This window comes from Pteropus medius, unplaced genomic scaffold (assembly GCF_902729225.1).
Source record: "Pteropus medius unplaced genomic scaffold, Ma_sr-lr_union100, whole genome shotgun sequence".
NCBI classification, from domain to species: Eukaryota; Metazoa; Chordata; class Mammalia; order Chiroptera; family Pteropodidae; genus Pteropus; species Pteropus medius.
The window spans coordinates 4406173-4430287 of record NW_024347791.1 but is presented as its reverse complement, the minus strand read 5'-3'; the positions used below and the strand labels follow the sequence as shown (position 1 = coordinate 4430287).

Sequence of the window (24115 nt, the reverse complement as noted above, 5' to 3'; positions counted from 1 at the left end):
TCTTTTCTTCCTTCCTTCTCCCTCTCTTTCTGTTGTGTTCTGAAAGGCCCCTCTTGTCACACAGGATCTGGTTTCTTTCCTTTGGCCTCAAGATCCCACCGGTGGCCGGGCGTGATGGGGCCTTTGCCTGCCTGGTCTGAGGGGAGGTCTCTTGAGCCTGGATGGAATTAGCGTGGGCAGGTGACGACTTCACCTGGCTGGGCTTCTCTCCTTTTATTTGCAAAACACTGTCATAAGATTATTGCCTCCTATATTGCTGAGGTCCGACAGCAGTGTCTGCATTTGATGGGGGTGGGGTGAGGCCTAGAGGGGCCTTCTCCCAAAGGCAAGCAAGACACTAACAAGAGATGTGAAAACTAGCCACACACGGACATCTCACTTGGTTATCCGAGGCAGGGAAGCAAGCATCTGGGTGGGCAGGATGACGTGACACCTGTCGTCAAGGCCCATTTGGAGGAACCTGGAGGCTCTCAAAGGTCCACTGCTCAGTCGGATGATGCTGGAATGTCATGGTGAAGGAAAGTGGGGACATGTATAGATACTCAGTTCAGGGTCAAAGGCATTTAGAAGGTGTATTCTCAGGCCCTCCATTCTGTTCCCATCAGGAACAAGGCCGAGAAGGACGATGAGGCAGGATGGCGAGGGGCCCGCAGAGCGTGGCCCTCCTCCCTGCGGCACAGGGCTAGTCGGAGAACAGGCTGGCGAAGGACTTCCTCAGGTTGCGGATGGTTTCGGCCTTGGCCTCATCCTCACTTGGGGCCCCGCGCTGGGACGTGTCGGACGTGCTGAGGCTGTTCGTCAGGGACTGGGATTTGCTGAAACAGAAAGGCAGGGGACTTGGCGGGTGACGAGACCTGGATCTCAGGGAAATGAGGCGCGGGGTGCTTGCCTAGAGGCCAGGTGGGTGAGCCCGGTCATCGCAAGATGGTGAAGGCCAGAAACCAGACATTCCAACGCTTACAGGATCCTGGGTGAATCACACGCATTATTTAACTGGCAGGGTGGTTACTGGTTCCTTCCTTTTTCAGGTACAGAAACTGGGGCTCGCTCATTGCAAGTAACGGCGGGGCACCCAAGGCGCGCATTTTTCCCCACTAAACCAGGCTGCTCAGCTGGCAGGCCTTGCTAGAGTAACTTGACAACTTTCCTGCCTATGTGTCCAAACCCACTTTGTAAACTGTGAAGTGCTGTGTCAACATCAGGTGTGGCTGCTCCTCCTATATTCACCAGCACACGGGAATCAGGAGGCCTGTGACCCCTCTGGCCTCGGGCAAGTAATTTGGTGCTAAGGGCCTCCTTTACCTCATAGGTGTGGGGAGTGTCTGTCTGGCCGGCCCTCAGGCTTTTTTCTGGCTCTGTCACTCTGGGATTCAATTCCCACCTCCTCTCTGAAGCCCTTATTGCTGATTCCAGCCCATTTTGGAATCCTCACGGTACCTGCTGTTTGAACCACAGTGTTTGAACCTTCGTGCTAGCTCAGTACTAGATGGCAGAGGTGTAGAGATGAATAGAATTCAGGCCCTGCCCTTAAGAGACCCACAGTCTAGTGGAGGTGACAGACATAGGAAGAGATGATATAAATATGACACAGTTTGAGAGATCCGCACACAGTCTTGTCATCACTATAAAAGATCAAAATCCTCTTCAAAATGGAGACTATCTTTTACCCCTTGCTTATTTCGCACAGGGCCTTATTCAGGACTAGGGGCAGAGTAAGCATTTGATAAATATCTGCTGACTTGAGTTGAACCAAAAAATACATTAGCGCAACAGCCTGGGAGATTTAACTGTTTCTAGCTAGATTACTGTAAGGTCAGAGTCCAAACTTGGTTTAAGTACCAAAGCCCTGGCTTGTCCTGTGATTAGCTGGGCTGCCTCTTTTCACATGGTGAGAGGTTGTCACAGATGTGCTGTACTGTGCCAGCAGAGAAACACTAACTGTGCATACACTCATTTAATCCTTATAATAACCCTGAGGGGTAAGTAATATTGTCCTCATTTTGCAGGTGAGGAAGTAAAAGTTGTGTTAACTTCAACAGAGAGGTTAAGTAACTTTTCTGAGGTCATGCAGCTTTTAAGTGATAGAGCTGGAATTTGAACCCAGGCAGTCTGACTCTAGAGACTGTGCTGCTGACCATTGAGCCACACTGCCTGGGGGGTCTACTTGCTGATATCTATCAAACCAAAAGTACATTTATCCTTTGACCCAAGAGTACCACTTCAGGTATTTTCTCTGCAGCTGATCCTGCACACATAAGAAATAGCATGTGCTCAAGGTTATTCGCTGTAGCCTTTTTGGTAAGAGCAAACCAAGTTTCTATTTATGGTGGGTTGGTTAGGTAAACTATAGGACAACTATACAGTGGAATACCATACAGCTGTGAAAAGGAGAACATTTTAATGAATTGCGTGGAAGAGCTCCAGGATTTATTGTTAAATGTAAAAATCAAGGAGCAGACTGGTGTGGATAGCGAATGCCATCGTTTGTGTAAAAAAGTGCATGGAGGGAGGGAATGAGAGCATATATTTTTATTTGCATAAGAAAACACTGGAGAAACACAAGGAACTAACAAAAGTGGTTACTCCTGGGGAGCAGAGGGCAGGAAAGCATTGGATGGGAATGACGTGTGAGTCAGGTTTTTCGATGCATAGTTTCGACATAGTCGATACCTTCAGATCTTTGTGCCATGTGAATATATTGCCTATTTAAAAAGTTATGGTTAGCATGACCCATGGACTAAATGTCCTATGTTCAATCTTAGCTCGTCTACTTAATAACAGTGGAAATTTTGGCAAGTTATTTAATCTTTCTCCTGTTTAAGATTATCCTCATCTTTAAAGTGGGGATAATAATAGTTATTAACTCCTAAGCTTGTGAGAATTAAAAAAACAAGCAAACAACCAACTAGGTAAAGTGCTTGCCACATACTAAGGAGACAGTAGATGCTAGTGTGAAAATTGATGATCGATGTTAGTGTTTATGGTTTAAGGAAGGGAGATGCTTTCCAAAGAAAACTCCTTCGGGATCTCTCTTTCTGACCTTAAACTAAGAGATGGACTTGAGAGGAAAGAAGATGCACATATGTATCTTGTGGTAGATTGTTTACAAAAATGATGGCAACAATTCTTCCTGTCCCTGTCGTCTGTCCTTTTGCAATGTGGCATTGTAGGCCCTCCCATCAAGAGTCTATTTCCCCACCTCTTGAGTCTGGGCGTGGCTCTGCGACTTGCTTTGATCAAAAGCACACGATAGAATGACATGACATTGTGAGGCTTCTAAGGCTGGGCCTCAGCAGGACTTGTGGCTTCTACTTTGGCCCTTTTGCGATATGATTCTACCATGTGAGGAAGCTGCGCCCAGCCCACTGGACAATGAGGCCCATGGAAGGAGAGAGACCCAGCTGACAGCCAGAACCGACAACCAGATGTGTCTGTGAGGCCTTCTAGAATCGCCCAGCCCTAGTTAAGCTGCCAGATGACTGTAGCATTATGAGTGATCCCGGGAGATTAGGGTTGCTAGATACAGTAAATAAAAATACAGGGCACTCAGATCAATCTGAATTTCAGATGAAAAACAAATACTTTTTAAAGTATAAGTATACCCCATGCAATACGAGAGGACATAGTTATACTGAAAATTATTCATTATTTATCTGAAATTCAAATCTAACGGGACATCCTGTATTTTATCTGGTGACTCTACAGGAGACACCTGCAGAAGCACCTCCCAGCTGAGCTGAACTCAGAACAAATTGCTGAACTGAGAGATTATGAACAATAAAAGCGGTTGTTTCCTTAAGCCACTAAGTTTGGGGGTAGTTTGTTACGCAGTGAGAGATAACTGATGCATGTACATCTAGGGGATCATGGTGGGGCCCAATCTACACTCTAGCCTTGCTGGGCCCTACGCACCACCCCAAGTTCCATCCTCCAGGCCTCCTTCCACCCATTTAAAGTCTGGGTGAGGCCTCGGTGGGTCTTCCTTCTCTGAGTCTCTGACCCCAAGTCAGCCCAGCTCTGCCCACACCCCAACTCCACCCATACCCTTCCCAGTCCCAAAGCACTTACTTGAGATGGGGGTGGGGTGGTGCTGGCTTCTTGGGCTCTTCACCCTGTTGAGAGGGGCTGCGGCCTTGCACCGGGGGCCGGGGCTGTGAGGTGAGGGTGGCGCCTGGCTTGGAAGCCTGGTTTGGAGAGCTGCCACTGGCTGCCCGGGTCAGCTGTGGAGAGCCTGGTGATCTCTGCTGCTGTGGGGATCCCGACTGGGGGCTCACGGGCTGCTGGCCTTGTGGGGAGAGCCTCTGTTGGGAGGGGCTTCCAGATCTCGGAGGCTGAGAAGACTGAGCTTGGCGAGGGCCCCCTACAGGGCGAAAAAATTATTACATTCAAGTTTTTCTTGGGTTAAATATGGCTGCACAAATGTTGCTTCAAGGATTTTCACTACAGTGTTTTTTTTTTATAACAGTAAAGAATTGAAAGCAATATAAATGCCTAAATAATTAGGAACATCAAGAAACATCCAGTCTACGGCCATGCCACCCTGAACAAGCCCGACCCCGTCTGATCTCGGAAACTAAGCAGGGTTGGGCCTGGTTAGTACTTAGATGGGAGACCACCTAGGAAGACCAAGTGCTGTAGGCGCAAAAACTAAAATAATAAGGGATTGTAAACTGACAAGGTCCTTGCAATCTGTGAGGTCAACCAAGGGTTGCCTCGCCTTAAAAAAAAAACAAAAACCATCCATATGATAGAATATGCTGTGGTCATCATGTGTGTGGCAGAATAATATTAAATAAAATGGGATATTGTAGATTTATGCTAAATAAATATGCTGAACAGAATCGAGCAGCTTATAAAATAGTACCATACAGGTTTTGCATTTTGGCATATATAAAGCTATGTAAAAAGGAAAGGCTAGAAGGTTATACACTAAAACCGGTGTGTCCCAGACTTTTATGAGCATACAAGTCAAGGGGGCGTCTTGTTGAAGCAGAGGGTCTGACACAGTAGGTTCAGGGTGGTGTTAGGAACGGAATCATGTTCCTCCCAAATTTATATCTTGAAGTCCTAACCCTCAGTGTGGCTATTTTTGGATACAGGGCCCTAAAGCAGCTAATTATTGTTAAACGAGGTCTTAAGGGTGGGGCCCTAGACCCAGTGTGCCAGGTGTCCTTAGAAGAGAGAGAGAGAGAGACGCCACGGGCATGCACGCACAGAGGAAAGGCCGTGTGAGGACACGGTGGGAAGGTGGCCTGAGAGAAGTTTCAACCCCGTTGGCATCTTGATCTTGGACTTCCAGCCTCCAGAACTGTGAGAGGTAGACGTCTGCTGTTGAGCACTCGGCCACGGTATCCGGTCATGGCAGCCCGAGCTGACTAACACAGGCAGGGTCTGTGATTCCGCGTTTCTAACAGGTTCCAGGTGAGGCAAAGTGTGGCATGTGCTCACCATGCTTTGAGTCTTGAGTCACAGAGTGATGATTACAAAAGAAGTGGGATTATGAAGCACGCTAATTCTCTTCCTTGGCACACCAATGTTTTCCACAATAAACATGTATTACTTTTGAAACAATGCAAAGAATTAACCTTAACTTATGAATCGCTCTCTCATCTTTTCTAAGAACTTTCGAAAGCAATATATCGTTTGACCCAGACAGAGGCTGGTAGGGAAGACACCATTCTTCTCATCCTGCTGAGGTGGAAGCCAGCCTGATTAAGTGTCAGAACTAGAAGGAGTGGCCACTAGCTCACAGAGGATCTTGGCTTCCCCCTGTCACTGGACAGAGCATATAGTCACCTGCAAGCAAAGGGGCATCATAAGCTTGGGATGTCTTAGCCATCCAGAAGTGACTTCGAGTGGAATTCCAAGGCCCCAAACAAGCAAGATGCACCCTCCTCACCCTCAAATCTGGGGTGCAGATTGGCTAGCTGCCTGATGGTCCCTTCTCCCTAGGATCCACCTGCTCTGGGGACAGTGGGTAATGCCCCGTGGTATTCTCGCCATGCGTTGTAGAGACCACTTTAGAGAGGTTAGGAGGCTGAGGGTTAGAAGGGGCCTCAGCCTATCTCTGTAGCCCTTTCACCATGTGGCTTCCACTCATTCAAGCTCCACCAGTCTCTACCGATACTGATACGACATAACACTAGTCGTGTCCACCTTGGGCTGGGCATCCTCACAACACCTCTGTGCGTCAGGCATCATCAATAGCTCTGTTTTTACAAAGAAACTGAGTCCCAGGTACTTTGTGATTTGCTCAATATTGGGAAAAGCCAAGACTCAAACCTAGAGCTTTTTGACTCAAAAGTCCTGTCTTTCTTTCTTACCTCCCTCCCTTCCTCCCTCCCTCTCTCCCTCCCTCCCTCCTTCCTTTCTTCCTTCCTTCCTTCTTTCCTTCCTTCTTTCCTCTTTCTTTTTTACTGTACCACACAGGGCTGGCCTGAGTCCTCGCATCTTTATGTGAATTAAGAAAAGGTGCTTGCCTTCAGTGGAGGTGGCTCTGAGTGAGGTACCAGGGGATTGAGGACTAGATTTCAGCCAACCTCCCCCTTAGACATCACCTCAGATGGTCACTTCTGCAGACGGCATGACCTCATCATGTCTGGTGGCCCTGACACCACACTGGCACCAAGAGCCCCAGGTCCTGACTCAAGCCTTGCCATTAACTCATTAGGTGACTGTGGGTGAGTCACTTCTCTCTGGGCTTCTGGGCCCTTGTTTGTAGAATGAAGTCGCTGGACCAGCCATCAAACGTCCCTCCCACTTAGATCGTTTTCACGGGCCTGCCACACTTTCTGAGTTGGACCGAATGGCAGCCCCATCTAGCAGCTGATTGCACATGGCTTTGATTCATTCTTTACCTCTTTCGTGGCTGTGCATCATAGTAGATTGGAGGATTCATTTATCTCAAAACAAACCCCTAGAAGGCCAGGCAAGTACTTACATAAATAAAGCAGGCGAGTGTCAGAAAAATCCCATGGCTTTAAAAAATATTTCCCATTTGAGATAAAAACATAGTTCAGAGGCCTATTTCTCTAAAGAGATGCAGCATGAAGATAGCAATTGACGGCTGCGTCTCTGTGGCAGTGACAACAGGGAGGAGGAGGACCTGAGGGTGATGGGCGAGTCCTCGCTCTCTCCAGGGAGCAGCTGTGACTAAACCTCAGGGGACAGTTACTCTGGAGGAATTCACGCCCATTGCTTCTAGAGCTCAGGCTCTATCAAGAGAAGCTGCAACTCTAGAAGCTGCAAATCTAGATTTTAAAATGTTGGTTTCCATTGCAGGTCAAAGAAAACATCTGTTTTCTACTTTTATCTTAAGTCTCTTCTCCCCACCCTCCCCCGATAAAATCTTGGAAAATCTGGACACTCGCTCATTCATTGAGTCCCTGCTGTACACCTGGGATTCATCAAGAGACACTCTCGTTATTTCTTTCAGCTTCTTGGCAAAGCAAACGGCGTAGTACTTTTTATTTGAGCACATACAAAAAACATTAACTTATATAGAGAGAGTATTTGCCTAAGCACAAGATGGGTGCTAAAAATGATGAGGCTTATTAAAATAAAACTTCACTTTTACTGAGTTGAAAATAAACAGTGAGTTCAAAAACAAGTTAATAATGTGATCTCGTTATTTTGAGAACTCAATGAAAGCATTGTTTTTAAATTAGCCTTGTTATTTTTAATCCGAATGTTAATTCGACGAGCATTTTCTTTAATTATCTTAACTGGTTTTAAATGGATTGTTCTTCAACTCACTAAAAGTGTGTTTAGCCTCATGTCCCTTAAAATAATATCTCTTTATCAAGCATGTCTCTACTCTGTTCCAGAGAGGAAACCAGAATACAGTAGCTCTCTGTTTTAAAAGTGCTCTGTTCAAATGTGTTTTAAAGAGTGAGTCCTGGGCAGAGTGGGAAGGAGAAGGTAGGGCAGAGGCACAGCCAGGAGCCTGGCAGGGTGACGAATAAGTCATTTTTGAACATTTATCGCCAGGCAAGAGGGCAGTGGGGCCGCGCGAGTTATAAAGATTGTCAATGACGATCATTAAGAACAACGTGTCGATTACAATTGTTATTAAGAAATAAGTTGTTAGCAGGAAATTTTAAATAGTAAAAGTTATATAAGTGTTATTAATAGTCAGCTATTAGTAGTAGGAGCTAACGCTTTCTAAGCGCCTCTGTGCTGGGCACCTCACTTGCATTGTCGCATGCACAGGCCCCCATATCTAAACAGGGGGGCTGTGATTTCCTCCTTTTTCATTGGGGAAACCGAGGCTCAGAAGAGTGATATAACTCGCCCAAGACTGCAAAGTACTGGGACATGGAAATAGATTCAACACGCGTTTATCTGTTGAAGAATCCCAGTGTTCGTTCGTACACCGTTATATAAATTATGCAGTTTCCCTTTTCTTAACTGCTTTCTGCTTTCGCAAGAAGAGAAGCGTAGACAAAAAAGATGAATGGGGCATCTCGTCTAAGACCTGTGGAAGAGGAAGCCTTTTCATGCCCAAGGCTGATTTTCTCTAGAAGCGATGAACCTGTTAACTTTAATAATAGTGACTCAGGGGGCCATGACGTGATAGTGATGCTTTCTCTCTGATAGGTTTTAAAGCTAATCCTTAAACGGCTGCTGTGAAAATGCCTGGCCCGGCTCCTTGATGCAAAACTGCTCTGAAGCTCCAAGCTGGCACTAGAGCTGTGACTGTGCCTGGAAGACCCTGACCGCGAGAGAGGACACGGGACACGGGACGGTGTGTGAGGACACCCGAGCAGCGGACCTTCTGAGAGAAAATTAGTTATTGCCATGATTTCTTTTCATCTTGTCGTCAATAGTTTTTCCATTCCCTAAGAAATGGTGTCATTTAAATAGTAATGCTGGAACATCTTTTGAGGAACAATTTCAACCAACAAGTTAATATGTAAAGTTCTGTTTTCTTTTCTTTTCTTTTTTTTCCCTTTAGCCAGTTGGCTCATAAATCTATAATCAGGCACCACCAGTGGCTAGCAAACGAACACTTTCTAGAAGGTCTGAAAGGCCAGACTTGTAAACCTGCCATTTTCTTGTCCTGCTTCCTTGGACAAAGCCTCAGCATCCGCTTCGGTAAAAAAGAAACATCAATGTTTTCCTTGCAGAGTGCGTGGGAGGCTGAGAATGAGCACACGGATGGCAAAGTCTCTAACACAGTGCCTGGCACGTATAGGCACTTAATAAATTTACTTTCAGTCTTTCTTCCTTGACTTTAAGAGGGCGGCAAACCTTGCAGTCTTATTTATTCTGCATATAAAGCAAGGGCACATATTCTGTGGATAAAGCATTAAGATGGATTTTTCCAGAGTGCCTTCTGCAAATCACACATGGATCCCTCAGTGCATTTTGACATCTTTGCTGGGTGACTTCTCTGGGTTTGTCGCAGGTCCTACCTTGTGTGGGTGGGCGTGGCTGGGGCTGTCCCAGCGGAGGCCCCAGCTGGGCTGGCCCGGGGGATTTTGCTGGTTTAGCTTGTGGAGCCTAGAGCAGGAGAAGAGAAAAGAAGCCTGTTGTGGTCACGACGGCCATTTACTTCCTGGGTGGGAGAGCAGGATTTACAAAGATCTTTTCATTATTGAGGTAAAACTTACATGAAGAGCGCAATTCTGAAGTACACAGCGTATGCACACACATGGGTGTGACCACTCAGATTGGGACAGAATCTTTGCTTTGGAGAGGGCCACCCCGTGCCCCCTCCCAGCCAGCAGCCCCTCCAAGTACAACCATTACTCCGACGTCAATTATCATAGACTCAAGTTCTCGTGGGCAAAAGGGGGAGCAGGTTTTGACACCTGCTTTACTAGAAAGCTGGGGAGCTAGCAAATTCTCTGGAGAATGATCTGGCAATCCATGGTGAGGGCTGTGGGGGGAGGAGCCGTGTGGGAGCTTGTCAAAGTCGGGGGGCGAGGAAATGAGAGACACAACAGTCTCTGTTGACTGGTGCCCTGGGATTGCACAAAGGGCATGTGTGTACATGGCAAGCACACACACACGGACACACACACACACACACACACTCCGTTCCCTGCTAAGGTCCAGGGTGGAGGGCACAGAGGGACAACTGACTTCTGACATTAATAAGCTCTGTCCACAGACACCAGGGGCCCATTTGAGACAAGGCTTTTCTCCCCAGGATGGTGAAGGGAGGAAGGGCCCCTTCCTCCCGAGCTTCCCAGACACCGTGTCAGGAGCAGGGTGGAGAAGCTCTCCCTGATGCCCCGTCTCCGTCCATACCTCATTCTTTACTCCCTAGGGTGGTGCCATTCTGGGGATATCTCCTTTGGACCTAGGGCTTCCCCATTCCCCCCCCCATTCCCAGCCTGACATTTCTTATGGCTACAAAATCTCCTTTGTTCTTGAGGACCTTACCCAAGGCCTTAGGGGTGAGGGTACTGTGCCCCCCGGCATCAGGAATTGGCTCATTTTGGAGACAACGAGGTCGGCCATCAGCTGTTTGTCCTCTTCCACATGCTCTCCGATCAGGGGCATCGAGCTGTCCATCACCTGCGGGAGAGAAAGACCGCCTGAGGGACGCCCTTGCCTAGGTAGCCCGGCAGGAGAGCAGGCTCAGCGCTCAGACCAGAAGTGACCACTAGATGGCGATGTTCTCCGTGCAAACACCCAGCCCCGCGCCTCCAGCTGGGAATGACCCCTCCCGAGATAACCAGCTCCCCGCAGTTCAGTCTAAGTCAACTCCCTGGATTCAGCTCAATGCAGTCTACACTCGCCGGACTACAGAAATGCGACAGAGGGCCAAGCAGCCTTTGCTGGCCTTTTCAGCTGTTTTTTTGGGGAGCTGTTCTCCGCCCCCTCTTTTCCCCCCTTGGCCCCTGCCCAAGGTCGGGGCTGGCTTCCTGAACTTTGGCCCAAGGGCAAGGCTTTCCAAAAAGCCGGAAGCAATGAGGTGGGGGTTCGATTGTGACAAAAAAAAGAAAAAAAAGACACAGATGTTGGCGGGGTTCAGAGAGAAGAGGGACAGGAAAAGCCCGCTCCCAGGGCTCTGGCAGAACACACGCTGGCCTGGCCGCGAAACTCGTTCCCCGGGGAGCAGGCTGTTCCTCAAAGGGGCAAAGTACGCACGTGACAGGTCGTGTTTACCCACCTGCTCTTTTTGCAGCCAGGGAACCGAGGCCCAGAGGTGGGAAGGGACTTGCCTAAGGTCCCATAGGCCAAGCATCCAGGTTCTCCCCCTCCCCCTTCACTCCTGGCCGGCCCTACTCACCCACCGTCTCGTCTCTCCTTCCCCAAGCTCGGGGCTCCCCCAGGTTCTTCCTCCCATCCAGGTCCTATGTACGCCGTTCCCTCAGCTCCCTCTTTACCGGGCTAACTCACCTATCCGCAAACACACACCCGGCCTTCCTCTGGGAAGCCCTCTCTGACTGAGCGAGCTCTGATAAGCCACCTTTGTCTGTACTCCCACTGCCTTGGCTTCGGCCGTCCCGCTGGAGGGCTTAGCCCACAGCGCTGTCATCTCCTGTGTGCTCGCGCCTCCCCAACCAGACTACGAGGCCCCCAGGACGGGCCCGCGTCCCGTTAAACCACTGTGTCCTTGGAAATCACCTGTTGAATGGGGAGTGAAACGCCCTTGCGATAAGTCCTGTTCTTAATGATAGGGATGCGCACGGGTGCTATTTTTATTGAGCACCTACTACGTGCCAGGCGGGCACTGTTCTCAGCGCTAGGTGTGGATGATCTCACACAAATCTCAGAAGAGCTTTTTGAGGCAGGTACCACTATTATCTTCATCTCAATGATGAGGCAACTGAAGGTCAAAGAAGTGGCAAGTTCAAGGACACATGGCCAGCAAACCATGGTCTTTCTACTTCTCACCAAGCACCGAAACAGCTCTCTGGGTAAGAAGCAGGGACAAGAAACCTGGGTTCCAAGACTAGGTTCTTCTGGGGGCTTGCTGTGTGATGTTGGGCAGGTCACCTTTCCTCTGTGGGCTCACTGTTTTTCTCACCTGTAAGCTGAGGGGCTTGGGCAGCTGTGAAGACCCTTCCAGCTGGGACTTTTAAGGGTCTTGGAATCTAAAGCACCCACTGTGGTTGGGAAGCTGAAAGACGAACTCAGGGATGTGAATGATGACTCTAGCACAGCCCTGGAAACTGCCCTCAGACTGAGCTCCCCGTGGTTTGGGCCTGGGCCCTTGCCATCCCAGATCCCAGTACCTGTCACGTGGACAGTTTCTCGGTCAACGTGGGCTGAGCTGGGTGGTGACTGTGGAGCTCGTCTAAATGTACACAGGCCCGTCCCTTCTCCCCCTGACCCTGCCCACCTCTCTCTGTTCTGGGTTCTGTTTCCTACATTCTGTGCAGTGGAAAACAGCCACCACAAGGAACCTGAGGTCAGGCATTTTGGAATCCCCATGGTGGACACGGCCAAAGGAAGTGGACACTCTGGTCTCCCCAGGGGAAACATTTTTTCCAGTGAGCAATGTCATTCTCCGGACAGGTCATGAAGGACAAGTTCAAGGGTCTGTCCCCTGAATATTTCTCTTTGAGGATCTTCACAAAACATGTCACACACATTTTATGTTCTCACCACAGAGGTGGCTGAAGAGATCGGTATTTTTGGATCTCTTCTGCTTTTTTTTCCAGACTGGGAAAAAAATACCTTTTATCTTCCTGGTAGCAAGTTCCTCATCTCCCTCGACTCCACCCTAAACCCAAAAGCAAGGAAAACAACTCCTCAATGTTTCTGAGAGAAAAATACCATCTGAAAAAGTCATCTTTTTTTTTTCTCCTCTGGAACGTTTTTGAGTTGTTTTTTTTTTTGTTTTTTGAAGTCCAAACTCTAAGCTTTTTTTTTTTTTTTTTTAACATGAAATCTTTCATCCCTGACCATTCTGAGTGTCTGGAGGCAGGGAGCCTGGGCCCACGAGCACAGATTTTTGTTTCCTAGGAGTGAAAGTCATGGAGACTCAGAGAGGCAGGAAGGCTCAGAGAGGGCAGAGAGGGCGCTAAGCAGGGAGAAGGGGCTAAGCTCACAAGACGGAGGGGAGGGGAGAGTCCCTCCTCTGTTGATTGCGATCGATCACTTCTCTACATGGGAGCTCTAGAAGGCAGGGTCTCTGCTACCGTGTTTACAGCCCCATCACCTGGCCCAGGGGCTGGCGCCCAGGGTCGGGGCTCGTGGCGAAGGAATGAATGAATGAATGAGTGCGTGTGTGCCAAACCCGAGTTCGTGTCTGGTGGTCCTGTGAGGAGATGCAGAGGCAGGAGGGCCGGGAGGGGTTTCAAGAGATGCAGCGCCCCAGGCTGGAGGGCCCTCGGCCTGCCCTTGGTCTGAAGATCCCAGGGCGCCTCAGGAAGGTGGGGCTCATTCCGCCAGGGAAGAGCCTGGCCCCGGCTGGGACGCAGGCGTGCAGGGTGGTCGTTCTGCTCGAGGCCCTTTCAACATCTCCTTCGGGAAGGGCCACAGGGGGGGATTTCAGGTGTGGTGGCTGCCAGAGGAAAAGCCACTCACTCCTGCCCGTGAGGAGGCCCGGTCCCCAGAGGGGGTACCGAACCCACGAGTGCAGAGGCAGCTCCTCCGTGGGGGCTTCTGGGTGGGGGGGCTGCGTCCACCGTCCATCGGGACTCGCTCCCCTTCGCTTCCAAGGGCGGCCGCTCCCTGGGCGCGGGTGTGACTGCCTCTGAGCCGGCTCCCCGCTCCGAGTCCCAGGGACAGGAGAGGAGCTGGCTCCGGAGGTCACCGGCCATGTGCTTCCCCAGGAAGGGGCAGCCGCAGGGCTCTCCCTCCCGCGACCTGGCCCAGTGTCCTGGCCCAGTGTCAGCGCTGCCCGCGGCTGCCGTGTGGCGAGCACCAGAAGCGGCTCTTGGGAGGGGGGTGTGTGTGAGCCCGGGTGAAACTGGGGAGAAAGGAGAACTCCGAGGCCAGAGGGGCATTTTGAGGGGAAAGCAGTGGAGAGTCATGAGCTGTGATGTGGGGGGGACCTGGAAGGGGGCGTTGAAGAGAGGGGAGAGGAGGGTGCGGGGCCGGGAGAGACAGAGAGGAGTCAGGGAGGAGAGCGGGGGATTGTGGGATCCGGAGGAGCATGGACAGGAAGTTGGTGGCGGTGGCGGAGGGCACAGGACTACAGGGACAAGTAGGTGATGGTCCTGGAGGATGGCAGGGGGTCGTGGCCCCGTGAGAGACGGGGGCTGCAGGAGGGCTGTGGGGCGGCTTCTAGGACCTTCACCCCGCTTGAACCTCTCTCTTACAATTACTGACCCCACATCTGTCCTTCCATTCACACCCCTGCATGACCGTGTCTCCTTCGCTAACCTTCAGGGCCCTGCGATTGCTTGTTTATCATCCTTTTCCCTGCCAGGCTGCACATCCCACCTCTGTTTTGTGTCCCCAGAGCCGCACCCATGCCTAGCCCATGGGAGCCCGGAAGGACATGTTTGTTGGGTGAACAGACGATGGAAGCTCTGCATGGTGACTTTACACAGTTGGACACAGAAAATTTGAGAGGCCCAATGGGACAGGATGTTGCTGATGGCCTTGCCCCACCCATGGGCCTTTGGGTTAGGGAAAACTGTTAAACCTCGTGCCTGGAGCTTTCAAGGCCCAGCTCAGAACCCCTGGACACAAGGCCTTAGATACAGCTGAGAGTGGGGGTGGGGAGGTGCATGAGGGCGGTGGGCGAGAAGCCCCTGGGAGCTGCCCACCACGGGTCAGGACACAGCCGATCATGCGGGAGACCACATTTGGGTTCCTTCCGTTGGACCCAGCCAGGAGGACCTCTGCCTCATCCCTCACCTCGATGATGTAATCTCTGCCGTCCTTGCTGTGGACGGCCTTGACGGCGCAGATGTCCAGGCCGCCGAACATTTCTGAGCAGCTGTCCACCCACAGCCTGTACCTGCAGGGATGGATAGACAGACGTGAGTGTAGAGGGGACACAGTAGAGAAGGGGGAGCAGGAGGAGACAGAGGTGGAGACATAAAGATGGAGAGACACAGGGAAACGCACAGAAAAACAGGCAGCGAAGAGAGACAGTGACACACAGGAACCCATTCAGAGATGGAGAGAGAGGGTAAGATGTAATAGGAGACAGAGATGTGGCAGGAAAGACGGAGGGACAGAAAGAGACAGAGACACAGAGAGACAGAGAGGCAGTGGGAAGGACGGAGTGTAAAAAAGTGAAAAAAGGCAGAGACATAGATGGGCAGTGAGACAGAGAGGGAGAGGGAGAGGGAAGGGAGCCAGGCAGGCAGGAGAGAGGAAGGTGGAAGGTAAGAGTGGGGAGGGATCCCCGGCCCTACCCCAGAGCCCCACCTTGCTGGCTCCGCAGTAGCGGGAAGGAAGCTGGCCCTGCCCCCATCCAGAGCTGTCCTGGACCCCAGCTGCCTCTGCAGCCCTTTTCCCTTGGGAAAGCGGCTCTAGGGCTCCAGAAATCCCTCCCGGCTGCCCTTCCAGCCCCAGCGACTGGGCTAGATGAGAGCCGGAGGGGGACAAAGGGCGCATTCTCCCTTGAGCCTGGGGTGGGCAGGCAGGGGAGCCTGTGGGGCTGTTCCCCAGGCCGGGGCCTGGCCCTCTGGACCTGCTGCTTTGTTCTCTTTCCAGCCACTCGATGGCTGTGAGGCCAGTTTACTTTGCAGGGAAGAGATCTCCACGCTAGACTCTGCCCCAGCAACAAGGGGACGGTTGTATGTGAGAAGTCTCCCCAGGCTTGCACTTGGCCTCCCCTGTGGTGGCTGGATTTGAGAGTCACAGGGGACTTTGTGTCACTGTTCCTTGCTTCTCTCCCCACTCTCCAGGGTCACACGGGGCATGCCTGCTCTGAGATCTATTTGTGTCTCTGAGCCACAAGGCCTGGAGTGAGAAGAAATCATGGCCCAAGTGTTTTTAGAACCAACTCATCTTATGTGCCCATGCTCATCGAGGCCCAGAGAGGGAGAGAAGCTTGGCCGGATCACACAGCAAGACGGTAATAGAGCCAGGATTGATTACCCAGCTCTCCTGGCTCCTAGTTCAATTCTTTCATTCAGCTCTAGCAGCAGCATGGGAGGTCACAGAACTCAAGAGAGGACGAAAACTTATGCCTGTTAAGCTTCTGCTATGTGCCAGGCGTTCTGTGCATGTGTGTGTCGGGGGTGGCTGAGTCCTTGTTCTAACGCCACGACTCCGTCAGGAAGGTTGAATTCATTTTACCGATGAGGAGACTGAGGCTCGGAGAGGTTAATGATGGACTGTGCCGGCTTCCAAACCTGGATGCTGTTTGATTCCGTAGTCGGAGCAAGCCACCTTCCTCTCAGTCAGAGCACATCACAGTCTGTTCTCCATGGGCGTGAAAGACCAGCAACCTGGATTCTCGCTATTAATTTTCTCAATAATTGTGGGTGAGCCGGTCCCTCCCGCAGCCTCGGTTTCCTTATCTGAGAAAGGGGACGGCCTTGGTCTGATTCTGGTTGTGCATCAGAAGCACCAGGAGAGTTAAGCAAATAAACACACACAAAAACAGCCAGATGTGAGGATAATCTCCACACGTTCTTAAAGCTTCTCATGTGAGTCGCACATGCAGCCACATTGGGGGACAAACTTTGGACTCTCTGATCTGGGACCTCGTATTTGGCACCAGAGGCTGACTGGCGGGGCACCTCCAGCTTAGAGAGACCCGTGCCCTGAGACACACTCATAATCAAGTTTCTTCTCAATGGAAGATGGAAGTCTGTACGTAGGCCCAGAGGCAACCAGTTTCTAGAGGTTGTTTTCAATGACAAAATTCCAGGTCACCTACTGGGTGCACCTCAGGGGGCATAGAGCACCCCAATCCCCTCAGGGCCAAGGAAAGAACTTCGTGGGTGGAGCAGTGTGGAAGAGACCGGAGAACGTGGGGTCCACATTCCCCTCCGGCCGGGTAGGACTTGCACTGACCAAACCATGTCTCTGGTTTTGCCTGGGAGTCAGGCTTCCTGGAACACAATTGAGCCAGGTGGAGGGAGGGGTTGGGGCCTGTTTATGGGTCCCAGGGATGTTCCGCCTGTGGAGATGGGACTGGGGAGCTCTGTCCCATGACTTTGCACAACAGAAAGTAAATTCCAGGCCAGAGCAGACCCACTGCCATGGTAAGCTCCTGCAAGGATGGCCCATGTGGTCTGGAACTGAGCAGAGTCAGTGACGTGGTGGCCGGCTACGGACATTTATGAGCAACTCTTGAGGCATTGAGGAAGGCTGGATTCACATTCTGGAAAGGCCAGGGAGAAAAGGGCCGTGACGATCCCATGAATGCCCACTGGGAGAAGGATAAGCTTGCCCCAGATCAGATGATTCACTTGTGGCAGGTAATGAGCACACCTGCCCAAGACTAGTTAGCACAGGTGGGTTCCCAGATTGAAGGCAGCAGCTGCCACCTGGAGTTGAGGGGAAGGGAGGGAAACCCCGTCTGCAACGCCCCTCCCTGCCACGGGCCAGTCCTGGGTTAGGTATTGAACATCACTCTCAATCAGCACCTAGAGCTGGGTATTATTACCTCCAATTTACAGCTGGAGAAGTTCAGAAAGGTCGGTTAACTTACCCTTGGTAACACAGCTTAGGTGGGGCAGGACCACTCACTGTTGTTCATGCTGCTTTCTCAGCTTACAGCCCCTGAACGGAAGTTCGATGAGGGCCGAGACCATGGCCGTCTTGCTGGCCACCATTTCTCCAGGGCCTAGCTCAATAACTGGCTCCCAGTTGGTGTTGAACAAATAACTAACAAAGTAATAAAGGAATGCCTCCGAACTCCTACTCGTTTGTATGTGATTCTGGCACTGCCTCTCTTAGGGAGCCTTCCCTGATCTCGCCCCTCCCTGGTCTGTGTTGGGTGCCCCTTCTCTGTGCTCCCACCACCCTAACATCACCTCCACCCTAACATCACTACACTCTGTCTCCTTTGTTAGCTGGGGAGCTGGGAGTGGATGACTATAATTTTAGTCTGCATAACATTTGTTTCCTTCCATGGCGTTACATCTCTCCCTAAGTCTCCCTCAGTCACTCTTGCTGTAGCGGGTGGTCCTGCTCCAATCTCCAGGGGCAGACATGACATAGGTCTGTCCAATCACAGAGTTGCAGCTTTCTGAGCCACAGCCATTGGTTCAGGGATAGTTATGTGACCTGAGCTAGGCCAATCAGTGAATAAGGCTCAAGTGTCCAGGCTTTGGTTGAAATGGTTGGAAAAAAGAAGTTTTCTCTCTGCTGGACTCGACACTGTCAGGATGAAAGCCTGGAGCCACTATGGGCCACCATATGAGCGATCTGGCTGGACCGGAGCCAATATAGAAGAAAGCTGAACTGAAGTGGGTAGAGTGAGCCCTCGAGTCTTCTGGAGTTTTCATTGCCACTAGCCAATCAATTCCCTCCATTGGCCCAAAACAATCAGATTTGCATTGCGACACTTGCAACTGATAGAGAATTTTGAAAAAGAAGGGTTGGATCTTTTAATTTTGGTCTCTTTAGTGGTCAGTACAACATGGAATGCAATAGGCACCCAATTCATGTTCACTGGACGGATCTCTCTGACCCCAAAGCCCATGCTCTGCCCAGTACCTTTGCATGCTTGCACGTGTATGTCACTGGGCATGCAGGAAAGAGTGTGTGTGTGCTGTCGGCCCTGAGAGCAGGTGACTGGGCCTTCTTTAGGTGAGGGTGGCTCACAGAATGTTTAAAGAAGACCTGAGGGACCTTCAGCCAGAGTGCACAGCTGCCACCTTAATGATTCACAGGAAACCTGTCCTCACAATGGGATGGAAATAAGTCTGAGAGAGGAGCGGACACTCCCATAGCCCTTGTGCCCCAATAAGGACACTTCCATGACGTGGTCAGAGCAGGGAGAGACTGACAAGGACTGGAAAGACTCCTGGACTTGGAGTCAAGACATCAGGATTTTATCCTCTGCTCTGTCACTGACCAGCTCCATGACCCTGGACAAGTCACATTCCCTTTCTGAACTTTCTATAAAATGAGGTTCTAATACCTGCTCTGCAGCTCGATATGGGCAATCGAGGGGCCATGCCTAGGAGGGTGACCTGTGGGTGGTGAGGCTTTTTGTTGTAGACCTCACCCATCTTCCACCATGGCTGCTGCCTCTTCATAAGCACCTCCTTTGTCTCTTACCTCTCTGTCATGGCCACTTGCTCCAGCATGGCAGAGCCTGTGTTAGCCTTCCAGTTTCCAGAGATGGAGGTTCTCCTGGTATCAGAACAAATAACACAGTGAGGGCATTAGGGATAGCTGTCACTGATCTGCTTTCCTTCTTCACTTTGGCTGTTAGGAGGCTCTGATTCAAATATCTGGCTCAGATTATGACATGCATTCCTAGGTACACATCCCGTCCTCAGCTTTATTTTTCATGTTGATTGCCCTTATTTCTTGGATTTTATGTATCTTTTTCAAAGCCACCTTTGAAATCTAAAAACGTCTATATCATTGGATGAAATCCTCCAAACCTTGGCCTCTGTTTTTGAGAAGAAGAACTAGGGCAGTATAACCCCTGGTGATTCTGGAATTTTTTGAGAGCCCCAAAATGTAGGGAAAGTGATTCATGAGGAGGAGTGATTACTTTCCCATGGTGAAGAGCAGGAAAGCCTTCAGTTTCCTTGATTTTTCTGCTCCAGCATCAGCTGACCCCCTGTAGGTGTTCTGATGCCCATGGCTCTTTCCTACATCGAGGCCTCCACACATCTTCCCTTTGCCTGAGCCAGTCTTTGTCTCCATCTTTGCCTCGCTAAGTCTTACTCATCCTTCAGCTTTCATCTGCAACATGACTTCTTGGCAGCCCACGTTCCCCGGTAAGAGTGGGGCCCCCTAGACTACACCCTATACCAATGCCTAGCGGTGCTCATCTCACCTGTAATGACTGCTTTAGTGTCCTGTTTTCTCTGAGGGCAGGAGACATGTATGAATGATCCCCTGATGTCTAGTGGGACCTAGCATGCAGTAGGTGGGTAAGCGACTGTGTGTATGCGGGGGAAAAATCCAGACAATTCACCTCCGATAGCAAATTTAGGCTCAGCAAAGTGGCAGAGGTAAAGCGATTTGTTTTATGGCCAAGAGAAGGCATGTGGTTGGATTAAAGGGTGAACTGGGGAGAGGAATTGCTACAAAAATATATCCTTCTAAAAAAAATAAAATAAAATGTATCTGAGGATGGCAGATGCTGAGACTAGATGGCGGCCGATAGCAGTCATAATTACTAAGGGGTGCAGCGACCTTGATGAACTTTACGTCAGTTTAGTTTCATTCGGTTCAGCTCAACTCAACTCAATTCAATTTGGTAAACACTCACTGGGCTACCCTGTGTCCTGGAAAATAATCTAGGTGTGCAGAGATGCCCCCTACTCAGGCTGCTCACTACCCAGGAGGGTAGACTAGCCTAAAACCAGAGTATAGGTATGGTAGGGTTATCAATATGCAAAATGAGTGAAGAGCGCTGGGGGAAACGAAGAAGAAACCAGAATCTCTTAATTTGACCCAGAAGGTAGCGATTGAGATGAGTAGGGTTTGCTTTAATGGGATCTATACAGTGGTAAGAGAAGGTAAAACTGCCTTGAATCAGGCAGATGTGGGTTCGAATCTTGGTCCTAGCATTTTCTAGCTGTATAACCATGGACAACAACTTCGAGACTTTATTTTCTCGTTGGTAAAGTGGGAATAATGAAAGTACCATCCTTAAACGGTAGTGTGTAGATTAAAGGCAATATTCCCATAGATCTCATAGTATAATGGGTGCTGCTCTTATTTTCTGGTAAGTGGAGACAAGAAAAGAAGGCATTCAAACGCCAGGAGTGGAAGGGACACAGCCAGGTTGCTCTCCTTCCAGGAAGATAATGAGAGTGAGAGTTGATATTTAATGAGTGCTTTCTATGTGTGAGACATGGGTCTAAGGGCTTTGCGAGCACTGGCTTGTTTCAGCCTCACAGAATTTAATGACATGGACATTATTATCGTTATCATTCCCACTTAGCGGCAGAAGCCACCAAACCATATCTGAGAAACTCCATGCTTTTAGCTATGACTGTCCATGGCAGAGCCCGTCACAGGCTTGGGGAAAACAGTGAGCTGGCTCAAATGTGATCCAGCTGCTGCCATGTAGGATGGAATGTAGACTGTGACAAAAGATTCTGTCTATATTGCAAATGTATGACACTGACCCCCCTCAATGAAGAAGGAGGGGGTTGGGGTGAAGGAGCCGACCTAAGTAACCTTGGAAATGAGTGGAGACTGTATGACTACTCAAGCTGGTAGTGTTTCTCGTAGGGCTATGGGTTAACGGTTTTGCAACTGAGCACGTGTACTGGGAATGAACAAGTCAGTAAAAGGATGGTGGATGGTGAGAGCCAGGTTTTCCCCTGTTGGAGTGGGAAGTTATAGATGAATCATGTGGCACGATATCAAAGTCTGAGACAGCAATATGATGTCTCCATTTAGCTTTAGACATAGACGGATATTGTTATAGAAATAATTACAGATATGTGTGTATACACGGGTTAAGATACACACACAGCTTTCCTAGATCTGTCTGCTGAGAGGGTCTGAAAACAATGACACCCCTGTAGCAACAGGCACAAAGGCCTGAGTGCAGGGCAGGAAGGAGGCCAGAAAGGAGATTGAATGGTCAGGGGTGGAGAGGATGTTCTACACTGAGGCCTGACACGAACCCCCTCCCTCGGATCTGGGCCAGGCCGAGGTCCAGGAAATGCCATAACTAATGACGGATTGGAGCTGTCAGGGCAGAAAGGCTCAGCATAAACAAGGCGGCAGTGAGGTAATCCTCAAGAAGAGAAACTGGGACAAGGTGTCGTCAATGTCAAGTGGAAAGTCTAACAGTGAGGACGGGAGGGAAGTGATATCACGAGAGACGGCGGAGGCCTTCGGAATGTGCTGGACTGCCACGCTGGGATGTCCCTTGACGCAGAGTGGGCAGAGGGGACAATCTCATCACCCCGGGGCGCTGAGAGTGATGACAGGTATGGCCTGGTAAATGGGTGGAAGAGTGATTGGCAGGACAGGGCAGAAGGATTCCTCGAGAACTGGCTCTATCCCTTTCCAGGGCATATTTCCTTAGAGGTCAACTGCCTGCATGTTCTCCAGCTACCCAGGCAATGGCAGAATGGAGTAGTTACAGCAGAGACTGTATGGCCTGCAATCTGGCCCTTTACAGAATAAGTTTGCCGACCCCTGGTCTAGGCAATCCAGGCAGTGCAAAAGCAACCCTAGATATTACATACATGGATATGTATGGCTGTGATGGTTAAGACTTTATTTACAGAAACAGTGGCAGCTGGATTGGGCATGTGGGCTGTGGTTTGCTGACCCTGACCTACAGCACAAGCTTCATTGCACAGAAGCATATAGAAATTTCCAACCATCCAGAGCCAGGCGTCGTGGTCCTCCAATATGGAGCCATGTGCACAGTCAGCGCTCCATAAATTCTTGGCAAACAGGCCCTGGTTGGCTCTCCGGGGTCTTGTCAGTTCAAGTGGAACCAACAACAACATTCCAAAGTGACAGAGAGAGGCCTCGGAGCAGAGAAAACCTCTCTAAAGACCCAGCCCTCTCACCCAGCCAAGAACGCCCACTTGTCCTGAGAGCCGCAGCTCCGGCATCAGTCCTGCCGTGCCCCAGCCACCCCCACCCTGGGGCGAATGTGTGCTGCATTTTCTGTCGCTCATTCCTTTTCCCTTAATCATAGCACCTCCGTTTCCACAGGGGAATGACCCTGCCCATACTGCATGCCATCTCGGTGGGACTCTGCTTACTGGTTTCCTGCCCTTTTCTAACCAAACGCCTGTGACCCAAGTTGGACTAATCCACACTATTTCCGTGAAATCATAAACTCGAGTTAAGTCCTGAAAGTGATTGGGGCAGATTCACTTCCCAATCAAAGTGCCATGAAGATCGTCCATTGCTTCTGGCTATGGTCCCCGGGGCTGCCCTGGATCCTAATATTTCTGATAATGATAATTTAGTGGTTTTGTTTCTTTGTCCGTTTAAGTTTCTGATAAACCATAGTTTTCTAATAAATTCTCTTTGAAAAGCTCCATCAAATTAGTCAGATGTGGTTTCTGTTGCAGCCAGAGAAATATGATACAATCTCTTAACTGGTCTTATTGATTCCAGAGAAACCCCTTTGCAGCTCATGGCCCCAGAGCCATCTTTTTATTAATACAAGTCAGATCATGTGACTTTTCTGCTCAGAAGAGAACAGAAGACAATTCAAAACCTTCAACTAGGCATTTGTCCTCCTTCATTTGTCCTCAAGTTTCTCTCAGTCTTGTCTCCTATGACATACATCCTGTATATACTTGAAGTTCCCCTCAAACATGCCAGGTGTCTTTCTTTTTCTTTAAATTTGTTTTTAAATTTTATATTAGTTTCAGGTGTTTGTATAATTTACAAAGTGATCCCCCGATTACTCTAGTTCCAACCTGGCACTACGCACGGCCATTACGATATTGTTGACTATAGTCCCTATGCTGGACTCCACATCCCCATGACTGCTTTGTGACTACCAATTTGTACTTCTTCATCCCTTCAGCTTTTTGACCAAGCCCCAAACCCCAACAAGGCATCTTTCTTCCCCTGGGGAGATAGTCCTCATTTAGGTAGACAGATTTCCGCCCCGGGATAAGCCGTGATGGAACATCAGCCTCAGCTGTACAGACCAGAGAAGGTCAGTAAAGGAGTCAGAAAGGGAGTGACGTGCTGAGGGGGTCTCTGCCTGGGGTGGGGGAGACACGGCTGGACACACATCTCTAATCTCCATTCTTCCCACCCCTCCCCCCAGCTCCCAGCCGCTACCCAGGGACTCACATGTAAGCCTTGTAGTTGGATCCAATTTTCTGGATGCGGATGTCGTACTTGGAGTCGATGAAGGCCTCGGTGGTGGCGTAGGTTTTGGCCATCGCTACCATGCTGGTGACGTCCTGGTAGTCATGCTGGTTTTCTACTTTGATCTGTGTGGGGGGATGAGAGGGTGAGTGCCACCTGCCCAGCGTTCACCGAGCACCTGCCCAATGCCCCATATGGAGTGACTTTGAGAAGGTCACCGGCGAGCAAGGAGTACAGATGTAGGAAACAAGTCTCTCCAATGAAGAGGAATTTTCTACTCAAATGGCTGACC

The 24115-nt window shown here is 50.1% G+C and overlaps 1 protein-coding gene and 1 non-coding gene across 3 annotated transcripts in view; one reads left to right on the top strand and one right to left on the bottom strand.

Moving 5' to 3' along the window:
- Nucleotides 1-6: 6 nt before the first annotated feature.
- SYN3 (synapsin III) overlaps nt 7-24115 on the bottom strand; it is a 409605-nt gene continuing 385496 nt past the window's right edge. Inside the window, exons 8-14 of one of the 2 annotated variants that reach the window (XM_039877852.1) lie at nt 23806-23948; nt 19108-19182; nt 14773-14875; nt 10393-10527; nt 9417-9504; nt 4069-4360; nt 7-815 (exon numbers count right to left, since the gene is read on the bottom strand). In XM_039877852.1, coding sequence (XP_039733786.1) covers nt 683-815; nt 4069-4360; nt 9417-9504; nt 10393-10527; nt 14773-14875; nt 19108-19182; nt 23806-23948 — 969 coding nt within the window. In that variant the 3' untranslated portion in view covers nt 7-682. The remainder of the gene's footprint in view (nt 816-4068; nt 4361-9416; nt 9505-10392; nt 10528-14772; nt 14876-19107; nt 19183-23805; nt 23949-24115) is intronic. The other variant, XM_039877853.1, reaches the window with a different exon arrangement.
- On the top strand, nt 4523-4641 carry LOC120615232 (5S ribosomal RNA). The gene has a single exon (XR_005656211.1). It is a non-coding gene; the product is annotated as a 5S ribosomal RNA (ribosomal RNA).